This window comes from Cydia strobilella, chromosome 4 (assembly GCF_947568885.1).
Source record: "Cydia strobilella chromosome 4, ilCydStro3.1, whole genome shotgun sequence".
Lineage (NCBI taxonomy): Eukaryota > Metazoa > Arthropoda > Insecta > Lepidoptera > Tortricidae > Cydia > Cydia strobilella.
Genome location: NC_086044.1, coordinates 9,480,870 through 9,496,700, shown reverse-complemented (window position 1 = coordinate 9,496,700; position 15,831 = coordinate 9,480,870). Strand labels below are relative to the sequence as shown.

The following is a 15,831-nucleotide window of genomic DNA, read 5'->3' as shown; positions in this document are numbered from 1 at the left end:
TTAAAAATATATAACGAATTGCTATCATCCTGAAAGATTAATAAACTAATAAAGTATATTTCACTATATTTGAATGTAAATTATGTTTAGTTTTTGGAATATAAACGAAAGAAAATTTAATATTTTTTGAAATTTCATCAGGGACGTGAACGCTCTGTGATTGGTCAACGCTCGGATGACGTCACACGCGGGTAAACATTCTTGATTGCCTTGAGTGTTTTAACTGTTTTATTTGTATTTAGTTAATTTTAGTTATTGTTCCACAGTTTTCTGATATTTTCCGATTTATCCATATATCTAGTAGCACAATATTCATAAGAATCTCAAAATGGAGCCGAAATATGTGAAAGCTGATAGCGGCAACCTACCAGACATAGACGCATTAATGGTTAAACTTTTCTTTAAAGATAATCCGGATTACTATGCTGCGGAACTTAGAAATGTAAAAACAGCTGTGTGAGTATACGTAAAAATTATTTATTTACGAACATTTCGATTTCGATGATACGAATACGACGACGATATATATATAGAATACGATGATGAGAATAGTATCTCCATACTGCACTTTAGTTTGAAAGAAAAAGTATGCTACTAACTACCTACTAATGCTGAAAGAGCTATGTTATGAGGTTATGTAGTAATACATTAAATACCTAGATCTTGTTTCGTTAAAATTTAACGGTTAAATACAACAAAATCCGCTGCTTTAACTATCATATTTATTTACAGTTAAATATTACTTACATCGAAGTGGTCTTCACACATAAAAACATTTGTATGCGCTAAAATGCTCTTTGGGTCTCTTCGCGCTAGTTTTAACCACATTTTTCTTTTTTTGGGATTCGTTGGAACGGAAACAAACAATTTATCTGGATTTTTTATAGTCGTACTTGAACATTGCGGCACTATACACCATTTTACAGTGAAATAATCAATTCAATGCACATAAACCATAAGATTTACTAAGGTCATTGACTGAGTTTACTCGCGAGTGACGTCACACGTGTCACGTGATTAGCCCCTTTGCAAAAACAGCGTTTAAGGCGCGTTCAAAATAAATAAACTTTAACATTGTTTTTTTATATTTAATACAGGAAATTTCACGGAAATATCAATGTAGTGTAATTATTAAGTCATAAACAATCAATTAAAACCATTTTCAAAAATTAGTCAAATAGCCTATTGTTGAGTCGTTTAGGGTTCAAAAGTTTCAAAACTAATTTGGTTACCGGTATCGAGATTTTTTATACACTCGTCAAAAATAAATAAAAAACTAACTATAACCAAACTCGTCTGGTTATACTATACACGTATACTGTGAAATAACCAATGCAACCTACTGGACTCATTCCACAATAAGATAAGGTCCGTAATCCGTAAGTACTAGATAGCTTTGATGGACATGTAATAAAACGGTCTTAAATAGTAAAAAGTATTATGTATTTCTTTAAAAGTTACATAAATATAGGTGTATAAGGAATTTTATTGCTTAATTCTAACATTTTAAGTACTTTTACAAATTTGGACGGAATGTATTAAGACTTATTCAAACATCCATTCACATACTAAATATGAGCAGATATTTTTATATTACATTAATATAGACACACCACTTTCACGCTGGAGCTAAGTAGAAAACTACAATGTAGGTACAGTAACCTGCAGGGATAACTGACCCCCCTGCTAACGAATTTCTATGCAGGGGGGGAGGGGGGTCAGTTATCTCTATCATTGAATTTAACTGCAATTTTAAATATAATATTCCACAACTAACAATTTTGCACCAAACATTGTATTATTGCTACTACGACTGTAATAATTTATAGACATTAAAATATAAAATGTAATTTATTTATATAAAGATACATAGTATTTATTATATTCTTATAAAAACACCTTGTTATTAGTAAAGGTAACACGTACTGTAGGTATATATTTTAACAATAAATTCATCGTGAATAATTATGTAAAGTATTTATGTTTAAAAAACAATCCAGCTCAAAATATATTACTTTTTTCTTAGCTAAAATTTTAAAACAACATTTATGAGATTTGGCTAATATTTTTAAGAGAAAAAAATCACTGACTAGCTGCATTAGATTGTGATCTAAATTCAGTCGAAAAAAAATCAATAAAAAATAAAATGTAATAAAACTAATAAATTAATCGAGTTTTACTGTGTAAGTAGCTATAGTTAATTTAAAAAGCCGGCCAAGTGCACGTTGAATCACGCAAAATGGAGGTTTCCGTACCTACCTTCATACAATTACGAAAAAATTTACTCCGAAATATTCATGTTGCATCTTTTTTTTTTTTTAAGAGAAAGTGACGCAGCCATATTTGCCCTGACGACCCTAACACATTACAAGCAATATAGCCCGGGTTACAGACATACAGGCGGCCGGTCATTCAGCGGAGGGTTAATTGGAACCCTTAACTACCGAACCAAAAAAAGTTAAGTTTTTTCGAGATTTTTTTATACACTCGTCTAAAGTAGGTATGTGTATTTATTAGAATACCTAACCATGAATGAATTCTATAGATACTATAGGTGTTCACGAATAATGAGTGAATAACTTCTCCCGTTATCGCAAAAACATATTTTTTACCCGTTTTACAAATACAAATGTTTATTTCATAGAATATGGTACAAAGATGGTCAAATTACAATAAGTGCGTCATATTCTGCCTCTATCGGCGTAGAAATATGTATTACTTACAATACAACTAACTACTTACTTTATACGGGGTTACAATAGTTATTTGTGCAACAAGAGAGGAAAGTTGGTTTTTCTTGCGAGTGTTTATTTTGAGTCCCGAGAAAGCGAAAGATTCTAAGGTAGAATCTTGAGCGTAGCGAGGGACTCAAAAACACGAGATGTAAAATAACTTTGCTCTCGTGTTGCACACATAATTTTTCACCTCAGTAGTGAGAACATATTAAAGGTTAAAATGTATTTCGAATTACACAGAAGAAACAGAAAAAAAAGTATTATAATATGTACCATACGATACGATACGATACGATACCATACCATACCAAACCATACCATACCATAAAAAAAATGTAATAAAAGTATGAAGTTCATGGCCTTCACTAAATTAAAAAGCTACATTGTTATACTCCCTGGAGTGAGGAAAGTCGCACTTTCCTCACTCCAGGGAGTGACGAAAGTAGGCCTGTTCGAGCTGCTGAGGTGAAAAAGTATTACCACTATATGTAATTTATGTTCAATCTCAACTTAAGGCGGTTCCCTGAGCCAGAAGGCGAAAAATCTCCTTATATGATCAAGTTTTTCTAGGAGGCGTTAATATTCGTAGACGTGGAAAAAATCGATCAAAATTGACACTTGACGCGCATGATCTTTCCCGTTCTTTCTTGCGAAATGTGACAGTGACAGCGGCAAACCGATGGAACGGCCTTAATCTAACACAGAGTTTATAGAATAATAATACCGATAAAATACCATAACAAAATATCCGACATTAGATAGTTATAAAGAAATAATTAATGCATATTTATGCTTAAAAAACCGTACAGAGCAGCTTTGTTTTACAATATACGTTATATTTGAAATATACACGCTTAGAGCTGCATTAAGCGAAACAAATATGATTTGTTTGGGTTACCTACTTTAGTTTTGAAGACCTATGTCCACATACTTGCCACCAATGTTTTGCTGAATATGAAACTCTCCCTAATATTATTCAAAAAAATTAAATCCATAATATGGGGTATCTTACACTATTCCACCTAGAGTGGTTTTTTCTTAATGAAGTTTAGTTAAACAGTATATTATATTATATACAATGGCTTTTAGATAATTATGGCCACAAATGCATAAATATTCGATACCAAACCTATTAATATTTACAAGGGGTTTTTAATAATTACGTATTAATACGCTTATAAAATTTTCTTTTGTCGTCTCCACTTCTTAATAGTGAAAGCGGCGAACAAATTCGCATTTACGTACATTTCATATACATTTTTACTATTTTCAGGGTTAACAAATCATAAAATAAAGATATTATTCATATGGTTTTTAGAGGTACATATTGCAATTTGTTGACATATGTATAAATAAAAGTAAAATATTTACGTTTTTTGCTTAGAGATCTATTTATAATAGTAATTATTAACTTGTGCGTTTCTACATATGAGTTAAGAATACTATGTATAAATAAGTATGGTGGGACAGTTTGAACACCATAAACAATGTACCAATAGCATTTAAATAAAGTATGAAATCATACTCATTGAAGAAGTGAACAGCAGGTAATGTATCAGTATTACACGGTAAAGAGATTAATTAAAGGCAATATGTCAGAGAGACAGAGAGGTCCAATTCATTACAAAACATATGGGACTGAAACCTTGCAGTACCTACCTAAAGGTACCCCGTGAAATGTATTTAGGAGCAACACATCTTTTCACAGAGATCAGTCATTATTATATGGTAATACTGTCCATAAATACCAATATCTATCCATAAATATAACTATTAAATATGTATAATATATAACCCGTTAGAGCTTAAATTAATGGTTAGGGACGTTCAACATTTCGGGTCAATAAATATTAAATAGATAAGGGCACATAATAACTTATTGATACCTATAACGGCTATAACAATTATATTCATAAAAGTTTTCTTAACCTATGTGATATGCTGATATGTTATATACAACATACATTGGACGGATTCAATAATACAACAACACTTTTAAAACAGTTGAACATTCTGATTCGGTAACATGAAAAACTTTGCAATGCCAGCCGGTGGCTTGCATTTAAGGTGCTCCTCTACGAACTGGCAAGGGCAGACGTATTTCTCACCATGGCGGCCGGGCACGGTGCTGCTGAGATTAAGTCTGTTTTTGACAGCCATGGCGCCCCATCGCCCCACGTACCGCAAATAAAGAAGCGCACCTCTTTCCTGTAGGAGATTATGCTTGGTTAAATTAATAGCTTTAACATACAAACATTTTAATTTCATAACAACACATACGATATACATCCTCATGGAGAGTAAATACCTACGCTGAACGAGCAGGATTGTTGGTCGATTCAAGAAGACATATTAAGCAATTGAGCATATTAAGCAAAACAACAAATAATAAAAACTGCTAATCTCAGTAAACGCTAGTGGGCGTGTTGTTCATTAGACTGCAATATCGTATACTTCACCATAATTTATCAGTTACTTCTGTTTACATGGCATTCAATCATATTTTTGCATAAATTTATTTCCAATTTTTTAAATCAGTATAAACACCATAGGGAAGATGACTATTAAGGTTAAATTAAATCGATTTTTGAACTTGAAATAATAGTAACCTTGTCTTGGTTTTTTTCCGATTTATGAATGTGTCGAAAAATTACTTCGGTAAACGTTTTGCAATAATTTTCTGGTGTCATAATTCGTGATAGATCGTATGAAATAATGTACTTATTAACTACAGCCACCATGCTAATTATTAGAAATACATCTTTGTATGAAGATTTGCAGTTTACAATCCTTACTTATCATTTACATAAGTTTGTACTTGGATACTTATGATATGAGCTAAAGTTAGATTAAGATCGATAGAGAAATGCAGCAGTACAACACATTTGGCTCAAAATATGTATTAAATTAAAGTGAAAAAACGCGAACTAGCTAACCATCCATATGTAAATTATAAACTGAAATAGATGTGTAACTAGAAGAAAAACCGGTCAAATGAGAGTTCGTTTAAGTCGCGCCCGCACCGAGGGTTCCGTACACTTTTCTTCTTTCAATTTTCTCATGTAACTAGGTACAAAGAGGATATAATAGGATAGATCGGTACTGTCATAGTAAATTTTGTGCCCAGTAAATTCACTGCCATTTATCGACACACGATTAAAACTAAAAATAAAAGTATCAAGAAATGTATTTATATATGGATAAATGTTTTTTTTTTATTTGCTTTAATTATTTTCACATGATTTTGACCCATGTTCTTTTACTGATATGCGTAAAAATTGTTAAATAACAAACAAAACGCCATCTATTCGAGAGTAGGTCAAAGGTAATGGCGCCATCTGATCGAGAATAAAATTTTCTTGATTTTCGAGGCACGTTTTTTCCTTACTGTATCCATCTATTACGGAGTTATATCTATCTTTGCTAGGTATAATCACGAAAGACTTGACCAGAAGCGCAACTGCTAAGCATAATAGTGTACAGCGCCATCTATCGGCAAATTGGCTAACTAATTTGCGCGACATGTACGTATGTTGGTTTTCCAGGGATAATTCTTTATCATTCGAACCGATTTCAACAATTTTTAACTTATTTTAAAAGAAGGTGTTTTTAGTGTAATCTTATAGAAATTTCAAGAATAATAAACACCCGTAAATTGCAAATGAAATTAGTAAATGTTCTTTGATATTAAAAAAAAGTTTTCTACATAGACGTGATTATATTTTTCCTGTAATATTTATGATAATGTGATTATTACGAAAAAAAAAAACATATTTTTTCGTTAGTAAACATCGGAGATAAGGGGGAGGGGGGTTATTTTTTCCTTCATAAGTTTTTTTTTCACTACGAAAAAAAATAGTTTTGTAATGTTCAATTTGAGCTCTTTCAAATGATATCTTGACCCACTTGACCTCGTAACTAGATTTTAAAGTTTTGCCCCCTCTTTATATTGGACATTTTCTATAATTAATAAATAAAAATTCACTTTCAATGTGTCTGGGTTAGCGTTGTTCATAAATATGTATTCCAAATTTCAAATCAATAGTTTAAGTAGTTCTCGAGATATTTAGCAATGTGACAGACGGACGGACAGAGTCGCACCATAAGGGTTCCCTTTGTACCTTTTTGGTACAGAACCCTAAAAAGTGACCAAGCCCTCCAGTGGCGGAGGCCGGATTCGAACCCGGGTCTTCAGCTTCAACTTATTACGCGGCTAACGCCCTGGATTAACCTAGAGATCCAGGGCGCATAGTAGTTTATAATTTATATATACACGGTGTAACATGAGGAAACCGAATATTTTTAACAGCATATTCCTGATCATATTTAAACACTAAAATGTCCTATAAACTTTTCTGTAATTCTCCTAGTTTCAGAGTTAATACCAATTTAAAAAAAAACAAGGGTTTATTGTTACATAGTGGAAAACGCATTTTTGATGGCGATGTTGCCACTATGGGACGTAGTCTACTCGTAAGTATCCTCAAAGAGGATATAATATTATAGAGCGGTACTGTCATAGTAAATTTTGTAAGCACAGTAAATTCACTGCCATCTATCGACACACTTTAAAACTAAAAATGAAGATTTATAAAAATACGATAAAATGTATTTAAATATAATAAGGATAAATGTTTTTTTTTTATTTGCATTAATTATTTTTATTATTTTGACCCATGTTCTTTCACTGATATGCGTTAAAATTGTTAAATAACAAACGAAACCGTCAACGCCCTCTATACGAGAGTAGGCCAAAGGTACTGGCGCCATCTGATCGAGAGTCAAATTTTCGTGATTTTCGAGGCACGTTTTTTCCTTAGACTGTATCCATCTATTACGGAGTTATATCTATCTTTGGTATCCTTATTGATAGATGTCAAAAAGTGACAAGTCGTAACACTGTAAAAACTTGGTTTTACGAAAAAAAAGTAAAAAGTCCATTTTAAGTGACAAGTTTACCAATAACATTTACTTTTTATGTACAAATACATTAAAAAAATCTAAAAAAAAAAAACAAAAAAAATTTTTTTTTTACGAATTCGACCTAACTTATTACATTTTTTCCTTCTTTTGGCCTCAGAAAGGCGTGGTTAAAATCTTTCGGTTTCCTCGTGAACACCTGATATTGTATATAGTAGAGTAGTGTGACAACTTAAAAAACACAAATCAAAATGTGGCTTTCCATCAGGGTCCTTATGCTTCATCTGCAATAAGTACGTTTCTACAAAGATAGATATCTCCGTAATAGATGGATACAGTCTAAGGAAAAAACGTGCCTCGAAAATCAAGAAAATTTGATTCTTGATCAGAGGGCGCCACTAGCTTTGGCCTACTGTCGTATAGATGGCGTTGACGGTTTCGTTTGTTATTTAACAATTTAAACGCATATCAGTGAAAGGACATGGGTCAAATCATATAAAAATAATTAATGCAAATAAAAAAATCACATATCCATATTTAAATACATTATATCGTATTTTTATAAATCTTCATTTTTAGTTTTAAAGTGTATCGATAGATGGCAGTGAATTTTATGTGGTTACAAAATTTACTATGACAGTACTGCTCTATCTTATTATATCCCTCTTTGGTTTCTATCAGAATTTCTGTTGAAATTTCACATGGAAACGTACTTATTGCACTTGAAGCATAACGACCCTTCTGTGATGAAAAGCCATAAATATTTAGTAAAATAATATGATTTGTTCCCAAAGTTGTAGCAACCTTCCGCTTACAGTGCCACAGTCGAGTTGATCGTATCCAAATGAGGCTTCGCGAACGATAGTTAATCGAGACGAGGCGGATTGTTATATTTCTCACGTTAATTTAAATCTATAATAATTATATTTGGCAGACCAACATGTGCCACCATACAGAAGTCGAGTGCATAGTATTCTGTTAGATACTCCACTTAAGGGCGCTATTATATTTTATCGCGGAATGGGGTTGGCAACTGTCAAAGGTTTGCATAGACGGCGCCATCATATCTTGCCCCTTTTTCTAACAGATATGGGTTAAAGGGCTGGCATCCTGGGCATAAAATTCCATGATTTTTTTTTACACAATTCTAGGGATTGACAAGCTGCAATTGGGCAAGCTATGCTGGCGCCATCTGCTAAATACTTCGACCTTCGTGGACGAGGAAAGAGCCATATAAAAACAATTGAAAGGTTAACCGGAAACACCGTACCTCCCTAATGACTACGTAGTAAAAAGTCGTTACAACCACCTTAAAGTTTCAACAGGTTATCTATCTCTATGGCCAATAGAAGTACAAGTTCAATAAAAGAACAAGGGCATTCATTTCAGTTTTCAAATAACCATTCTCAAGTTGTCAGGTACCCACTTAGGGGGGGTGTATTCAAATCAAGTACCTAATGTCTTTGCCTATCTATGCCTATGAACTGGTAAGGGAAAGAGCTACAGTCGCGTCGATAATTTGTTGCTTCTTCAAAATGATTGTAACGACTATTTACAACGAGTAAAAGACGACTGAGTCGACTGACTTGTAGAGGTCATTCTCTTCTTAATTTTCGGTTAACCTTCCATTCAATACTTTTAATAGCATTGTTTTAAGGGTGCTTTAAGAAGATTATCCTAAACGAACTACACAAAACAATACAAATCATTCAACTACAAGGTATAGGTCAAAATCAGACTTGCCAAACTGAAAGCTGTTTGGTCAGTCGAGCCCGCGGCGCCTGAGCCAGCTGTTGCAGGTCGGGCAACAGGCTCGCGTGTCTCTCGGCTCTTTATTCCTCAAAATCTCCTCGACATATTGACAGGGACAAAGCGCTTGTGTTAAGTGGCGCGGCGCCGCGGGGTTCCCGGCCTCCTCGTCTAGGGTCCAGTCGAGCCGACGCCGAAGGAAGTCTTTGCCCCACCGCTGCAGGTACCGGAGGTACAACTGGTCTGCCATAGCCTGCACATTCATATGCTTTTCTTACCCACCACAATACTAAATATAATAGTATATATTATGTGTTACCTAAGTGTTACCAAACCGCTAAAGAGATTATTAATATGCGCAGGCGTTATTTACAAGATTAGTAGGAGTCTGTATAGGTATAATTTCTTAAACTTCTTATGTTAGTAAGTACTTAATACTGTATACGTCTGTCCTGACAGATGCAGCAATAATTGGAATAGAATGGCATGATGATACCTACAATTAACATGAATGTCATAGTGTTACTTTAAATAAATATTTAGTATTCGTTGCTGGCTGGAAAACCTTGGTGTTTATTATCACCTATCACCACACACCTTGTATTGTGTAGTGTGCCCACAGCAATATTAGTTAACTCATCAACTCTCAAGTTGTCCCAGCTTTTTTCCACATCTCACTGGAGCCTAAGGTCCGCTTGGCAACATATCTTAACCGCAAGAAAACTGGCGTAAGTAGGCACTGAGGCACTGACTTTCCAGCCCAGTAAGGAAACTATTAAGCATTATTGGGATTATGTTAGGGGCCTTTCAATTATTACGTATTTACGTAAGCACTAACTAAGTAGGGTGGGACACTTTTCAGTACTTTGGAAGACAATTTCTCCCAATAGGTTGAGATTGGGCAGCTAAACAAATACATGTCTGTTATTTTAGGCTACTCTCTAACATAGTTCATCCATAGCCATGCATGTCTTAGAAATTGTATGTCTTATAGTCGAATTTTCTAATTACAATCTGCTCTATTGATGTTAGAAGTAAGGGAAATGTTATACGTTATTTAAATGGTTTGGTAAAGAACATTTCTTTAACTTAGCCGAAATTTGCAAAAGTGTAAATACTTCATAGTTAGGGAACTAGTGATGTTTCAGAAATTGCCCACCACTAATCAGTGTCATGAATTAACAATAAATAAAGCCCATTGAGTAATAATACAATTGATGTTGTTTTCTATTCAATAAATAAACAATTAATAATAAGCATTATAAATAGTGAATTAAAGATGATTAGTGGTGGTGGTGGATACTGTGCTTATATATTTGAAACCATGTTAATTTCATTCAAGTATGTTAAATAAATAAAAAGCTAATCCCTAAGCTATGAATAAATGGGTTAAGATTTAAGAGATAAAACTTAAGCATAGTTAAACATTGGAGCATGTAAGATTTTTAGCTTATTAAGTAGCGATAGCATATTGTTTGTTTGTAATATTGTTTGTAATAGCATGAGAATGTTAAGGATATGGCATACATCCACTTGATCCAATACCAGGGAACAATAAAATTACATTCCGTCCCACGCACACGTTACAAATTATTGACTCTAAATAAATTCATTTACCGAACTAGGTTAACATACCTGTTTCCGAGACAACCTAGTTGACTGACTTCCTTGAATGACGATATCATTTGCCGACACATCAAGTCTGTGTTCCCAGCCTTGCATTATAGTTTTGCCCTCTTCACTCTCAATAAACTGCTGAATATGAGCCACACATGGACCAGAATCAAAGTAAATGAAACAAAGATTAACTTTATGGCAAGATATCTTTCCTCGATCATCCAAGGCCAATATCAATTTATGTTTATTTAGCAACTTATTCACACTTGCCAGACATTGCTCCAGGCCCTTTGAAAGAGTTAATTTTATCCACATACAAAGGAATATAGCAGCAGCATTAAGTACTAGCCATAAGACACCGAGGGAAAAGAGTAAGAGACCTGTCAATCCAGAAAAGAGTAGAGCTAGGAGCACCAGAAATGCAAGTGTTATCCAACAAACAAGAACACGCTTGTAGCAGATATTGTACAGAGTGAAGCGGGCATCATTTACAAGTAATTCCATGGCATGGACATATTCTTCAACAGTAAGCTGAAAAATGAAACACAATTTAATATCATGTATGATTTTGTTACACGATTATGGATGTACAAAATTTATAACATACAGTAAGTCCTTGAGCCATGAGTTCTTCAGGAACTAATTCGGGTCTGAAGCGTGCTGCTGTAACCCATGGCCACTTGGTATTTGATGGAAGTATCGTTACTATGATGTCCCCATTCGCTGTTAAAAGAATGGGTGCAATCAGAGAGTTATTTTATTTATAAAACATTCTTCTTGTTCAGTTTAGTTGAATAAATGAAATATTTGATGGTCCACATAACATCTAAGTAAATAAATGCTAGGTTAGCATTAACAAGTTGACACAAATACAGCTAACCAGTTTTACTGAACCATATTGGACAATAAAAATAAGCAGTAATGGTAGATTGATTTGTTTTTATATCCATCAAGCTGTTTCTTAGGCCTTGTGATTCTGCCTTGTGTGAATGTGTATTTTACACATATTTTGAAAGAACTTTATCTACTATGCTAAGTGGTTAAAACTGCCTATTGTTGACTAACTATAATGCTTATGTAAGTACAGTATACCCAACAATACCTCAAAAATCCATGTTTTGAAAATGAGTCACTTCATTACTAATGTACAGTATAATACGCAACAAGAATAACCCATCTACGTGACTATAAAACAACAATTGAATACTTACAAAAACCCGTACGTATGTTAACAAATTCAACATTTTTAGTTAACGTTGGTTGAGGCGCGACTTCCACAGATTTGTCACCGCGCTCTAAGTTTACATGCACCGATTCAGTCTTCAATACTGCTGGATGTGCCGAAGTTGTGGACTCGGATGTGCTGGGTACAATAGCAGCAGCCGCTTGTGGTGATATCTCCGACAGAGGCACCGAAGATAGAGACGAATCTTCTTCAAATTTTACCCAATCTTTGCGTGGTTTTTCACTGTTTATGCTGCCATTTAAATCACTTATCGGCGGGTTTTTTCCATTTTCTTCTAAGTTACTCATAGCGAACAGTTAAATAGTCTTTTAATAAATATTGAAAACAGTTATAAAGTATTTCTGAAATCCACAACTCAACACACCCAGGCAAATGACAAAATAAATTGACAAATGTCACATTTTCCATTACCTTGCCTACCTTTTTTTTTTCTTACCTCGAGGCAGTGTTGACCGAACGTTAATTGCAATTAACCAGTACAAATTAAACCGTAACGGACGGTTACAGTTTACGGTCCAATTTGTACTGGTCAATTGTTAATTGCATTAACGTTTCGGCCAACACTGCCTTGAGGGCTCTCTACACTCGTGCGCGAACCGCGGCGCGAAGCCGCGAACGCGAGTGTGGAATCTAGTTCGCTAATCAGCAAAATCGATTCCACCTACACGCGCCGCGTAGTCTGGATTGACTTTGCCTACAAACATATAGATGGTCAAGCAAAACTTGTCAGTAGAAAAAGGCGGCAAATTTAAAAAATGTAGGCGCGAAGGGATATCGTCCCATAAACAATTTGAATTTCGCGCCTTTTTCTACTGACAAGAGATTTGTTTGACCAACTATAAAGGGCCCTCCACACTCGTGCGCAAATCGCGGCGCGAAGCCGCGAACGTGAGTGTGGAGTCTAGTTCGCTAATCAGCGAAATCGACTCCAGACGGGAACAACTTTACGCCAATCTGATTAAAACAGGCGGTGCGGACACCAAGGCCAATTTGGCCACTTAGGCCTAAATTCACGAACGCTTTTTCAACGCGCGTTAAAAAAGCGTTTGAATAGAAACGTGTATTTACCACTGATCAGTTGTTGCCTCATGCTAGCTGGATGCAATGTGGATTGACTTTTAAGTGAATGATAAGGGCCCTCAACACTCATGCGCGAATCACGGCGCGAAGCCGCGAACGCCAGTGTGGAGTCTAGTTCGCTAATCAGCGAAATCGACTTCACCCTCGCGTTCGCGGCTTCGCGCCGCGTACTCTGGAGCGGGCTATACGTATAATAGAGTTAGACCAAGATAAGTCTGCAGCGATTTTGATAGCTCAGACTGTGCTAGTGTTATAAGGGCTATCGTTTTTTTGCTCACCAGTTGGCGCCTCTGTTGATGGTGGTCCAAAAGACTATAGAAAAGCTGTCAGTCATTGAAGTGACAAGTGACATTTGACATTGCGAACTATGGAAAAGACCACCATCTACACTAGCGCCCCTAGCGGCGAATTCATACGCGTTAGCCCTCATTTTACACTCATGCGCGAATCACTGCGATCGCGTACGAGTGTGGAGGGACTGTAATTTAAAAGTAATGCCTGAAAGGATAGCTTAGAAACTAAGTCCTAATTTCTTGGTTAGCTGTTTGCATTTATTGCAGACGCACAATTAAACTGCCAATGTCTAGTTGACAAACCACTAATGGAGTTTATTTACAGCAAAATTAACAAAACAATTTCGTAGTGTAATCTAAAAAGATACCGAAACGATACTTACAGAAGAATGATACAGGAAGGGTCAAATATAGCAACATTACCAAGGTCACCCTAAACTAGATAAAAGTTGACACACATGCTATATACCTACTAGAATATTAAACTAATAAAGTTTATTTACAGAAAAATTAACAAAACAATTTAGTAGTGTAATCTGAAAAGATACCGAAACGATACAGAAGAATGATACAGGAAGAGTTAAATATAGCAACATTAACAGGGTCATCCTAAACTAGATAAGTTGACACACATGCTTATATACCCACTAGAATATTAAACTTATTGTCTGTGTATGATAAGGATCTTAGCCGAACTTTTAGTCGTCTTTCTGAGTACGATTTTTTTCTGCTCTATCCAGCACAACCGAGGTTCGATTTTTGACCACCACACATATGAAAGGTTAAATCAATTGCCTTTTTTCTTTGCAAATTTTACAACTGTTAAATAACCTGTTCTTTCCATCACGTATATGTATTTCCTTAACCCCGCAACCCCAGATATCACAGATCGGCTGATAGCGATGGGTTTTCCAGCGGAGAAGCTGGAGGGAGTCTACAGGAATCACATCGACGAGGTCTACAGGTTATGAAATGATGATGCATAAATAACATTTGCACAGTTCTGCTGTCAAAATCGTTGCTTTCAAAAACGATAACTCTTTCTCGCTCTTACTCATGGGTGCGTCGCACCGTGACCTTGGAGCAGTTCTAGGAATAGGTAGTACTGGCGTGGGCCTTCACACTATCGCACCGAACCGAACCGTCAAAACGGTGCGATCTGCCGCACACGTCCGCCAGTGTTGCTAAGTCTCCCATATTTCCATGAAAAAAAAAGAAAAACATGGAAATATGGGACACGAGTACAGTTTACGGTTCAATTTGTACTGGTTAATGGTTAATTGCATAAACGTTTCGGCCAACACTGCCTTGAGGGCCCTCCACAGCTCCACACTCATGCGCGAATCGCAGCGCGAAGCTACGAACGCGAGTGTGGTCTAGTTCGCTAATTAGCGAAATCGACTCCACACTCGAGTTTGCGGCTTCGCGTTGCTTAGTCTGGAGCGGGCTTATAGACAGGCCCTAGTGACACGAGCGCTTTTTCAACGCGCGTTAAAAAGCGCTTGAATCTGCTTGCACGCTAAATTCGATTTAAAGACCAAGGCTTAAAGTTCAAAATCCAACAACGCTTGATAAAAAGCGCTACCTCCATCGTGTGAATATACACATGTTTCCATTTGTGTCATTCAAACGCGTTTTAAACGCGCGTAGAAAAAGCGCTCGTGAGAATGAGGCCTTACGGGCACCAAGAATGTTGCCAGCACAGTGGTGTCACTGGTGTCAGAGAATTGTCAGAGACACCGCTGTGCACGAATACGAGCCAAGCGTACAGTCCAACGCAACTAGTTGCGAACAATCGCGCGCGCGATGCGAACTCATCAACCAATCGCACTGTAGCATTCCACCGAAGCACACCAAACGAGAATGTTCTGTTCGGTCGGAACTACTTATCCGTTTAATATGTTCTCAATTATCAGGTAAAAATTTAATTGCACGTTGTGCCTTCGAGTCTCACTACGCTCAAAACTCAAGTCCTAGGTAGGTACTTCTGCTCAATAGGTACTGAAGTTCAGCCCTCGCAGAAAAAACAACTTTTTCACATCACCTATTCGAAAAAGGGCTTTTTCTTCCCCGTTAAGAGGGATCAAAGTGGCGTTTTTCTTCCCTGCTAGGAGGGATCAAAGTGGCACTTTTCTGTTCTAGGATACGATGGTTTTCTTTTTTGCATACTATTTTTTGTATGTTATTAATA

At 35.8% G+C, this 15,831-nt stretch overlaps 1 protein-coding gene across 2 annotated transcripts; it reads right to left on the bottom strand.

The window, feature by feature from the left end:
• Nucleotides 1–1,421: 1,421 nt before the first annotated feature.
• Nucleotides 1,422–12,668, bottom strand: LOC134740997 (uncharacterized). Of its 2 annotated transcripts, XM_063673715.1 has the most exons (5): nucleotides 12,233–12,667; nucleotides 11,629–11,744; nucleotides 11,040–11,552; nucleotides 9,399–9,657; nucleotides 4,807–4,943 (listed from the first exon to the last, which is right to left on the bottom strand). In XM_063673715.1, exons 1-4 carry the CDS (start codon nucleotides 12,552–12,554, stop codon nucleotides 9,418–9,420), a joined length of 1,191 nt encoding a protein of 396 aa, XP_063529785.1. In that variant the 5' UTR covers nucleotides 12,555–12,667; the 3' UTR covers nucleotides 4,807–4,943; nucleotides 9,399–9,417. The 2 variants fall into 2 exon arrangements, with proteins under 2 accessions (XP_063529786.1, XP_063529785.1); XM_063673716.1 differs by lacking the exon at nucleotides 9,399–9,657 and having other exon boundaries at nucleotides 1,422–4,943; nucleotides 12,233–12,668.
• Between the last annotated feature and the right edge of the window lie 3,163 nt (nucleotides 12,669–15,831).

Bases quoted from the DNA above. Each gene is read 5' to 3' on its own strand.
- LOC134740997 (XM_063673715.1), bottom strand. From the start codon at position 12,554: ATGAGTAACTTAGAAGAAAATGGAAAAAACCCGCCGATAAGTGATTTA. The intron at 11,553-11,628 runs GTATGTTATAAA...TTCATTTTTCAG, and splicing joins TCATGGCTCAAGGACTTACT to CTTACTGTTGAAGAATATGT. The intron at 9,658-11,039 runs GTATGTTAACCT...ATGAATGTGCAG, and splicing joins CTAGGTTGTCTCGGAAACAG to GCTATGGCAGACCAGTTGTA.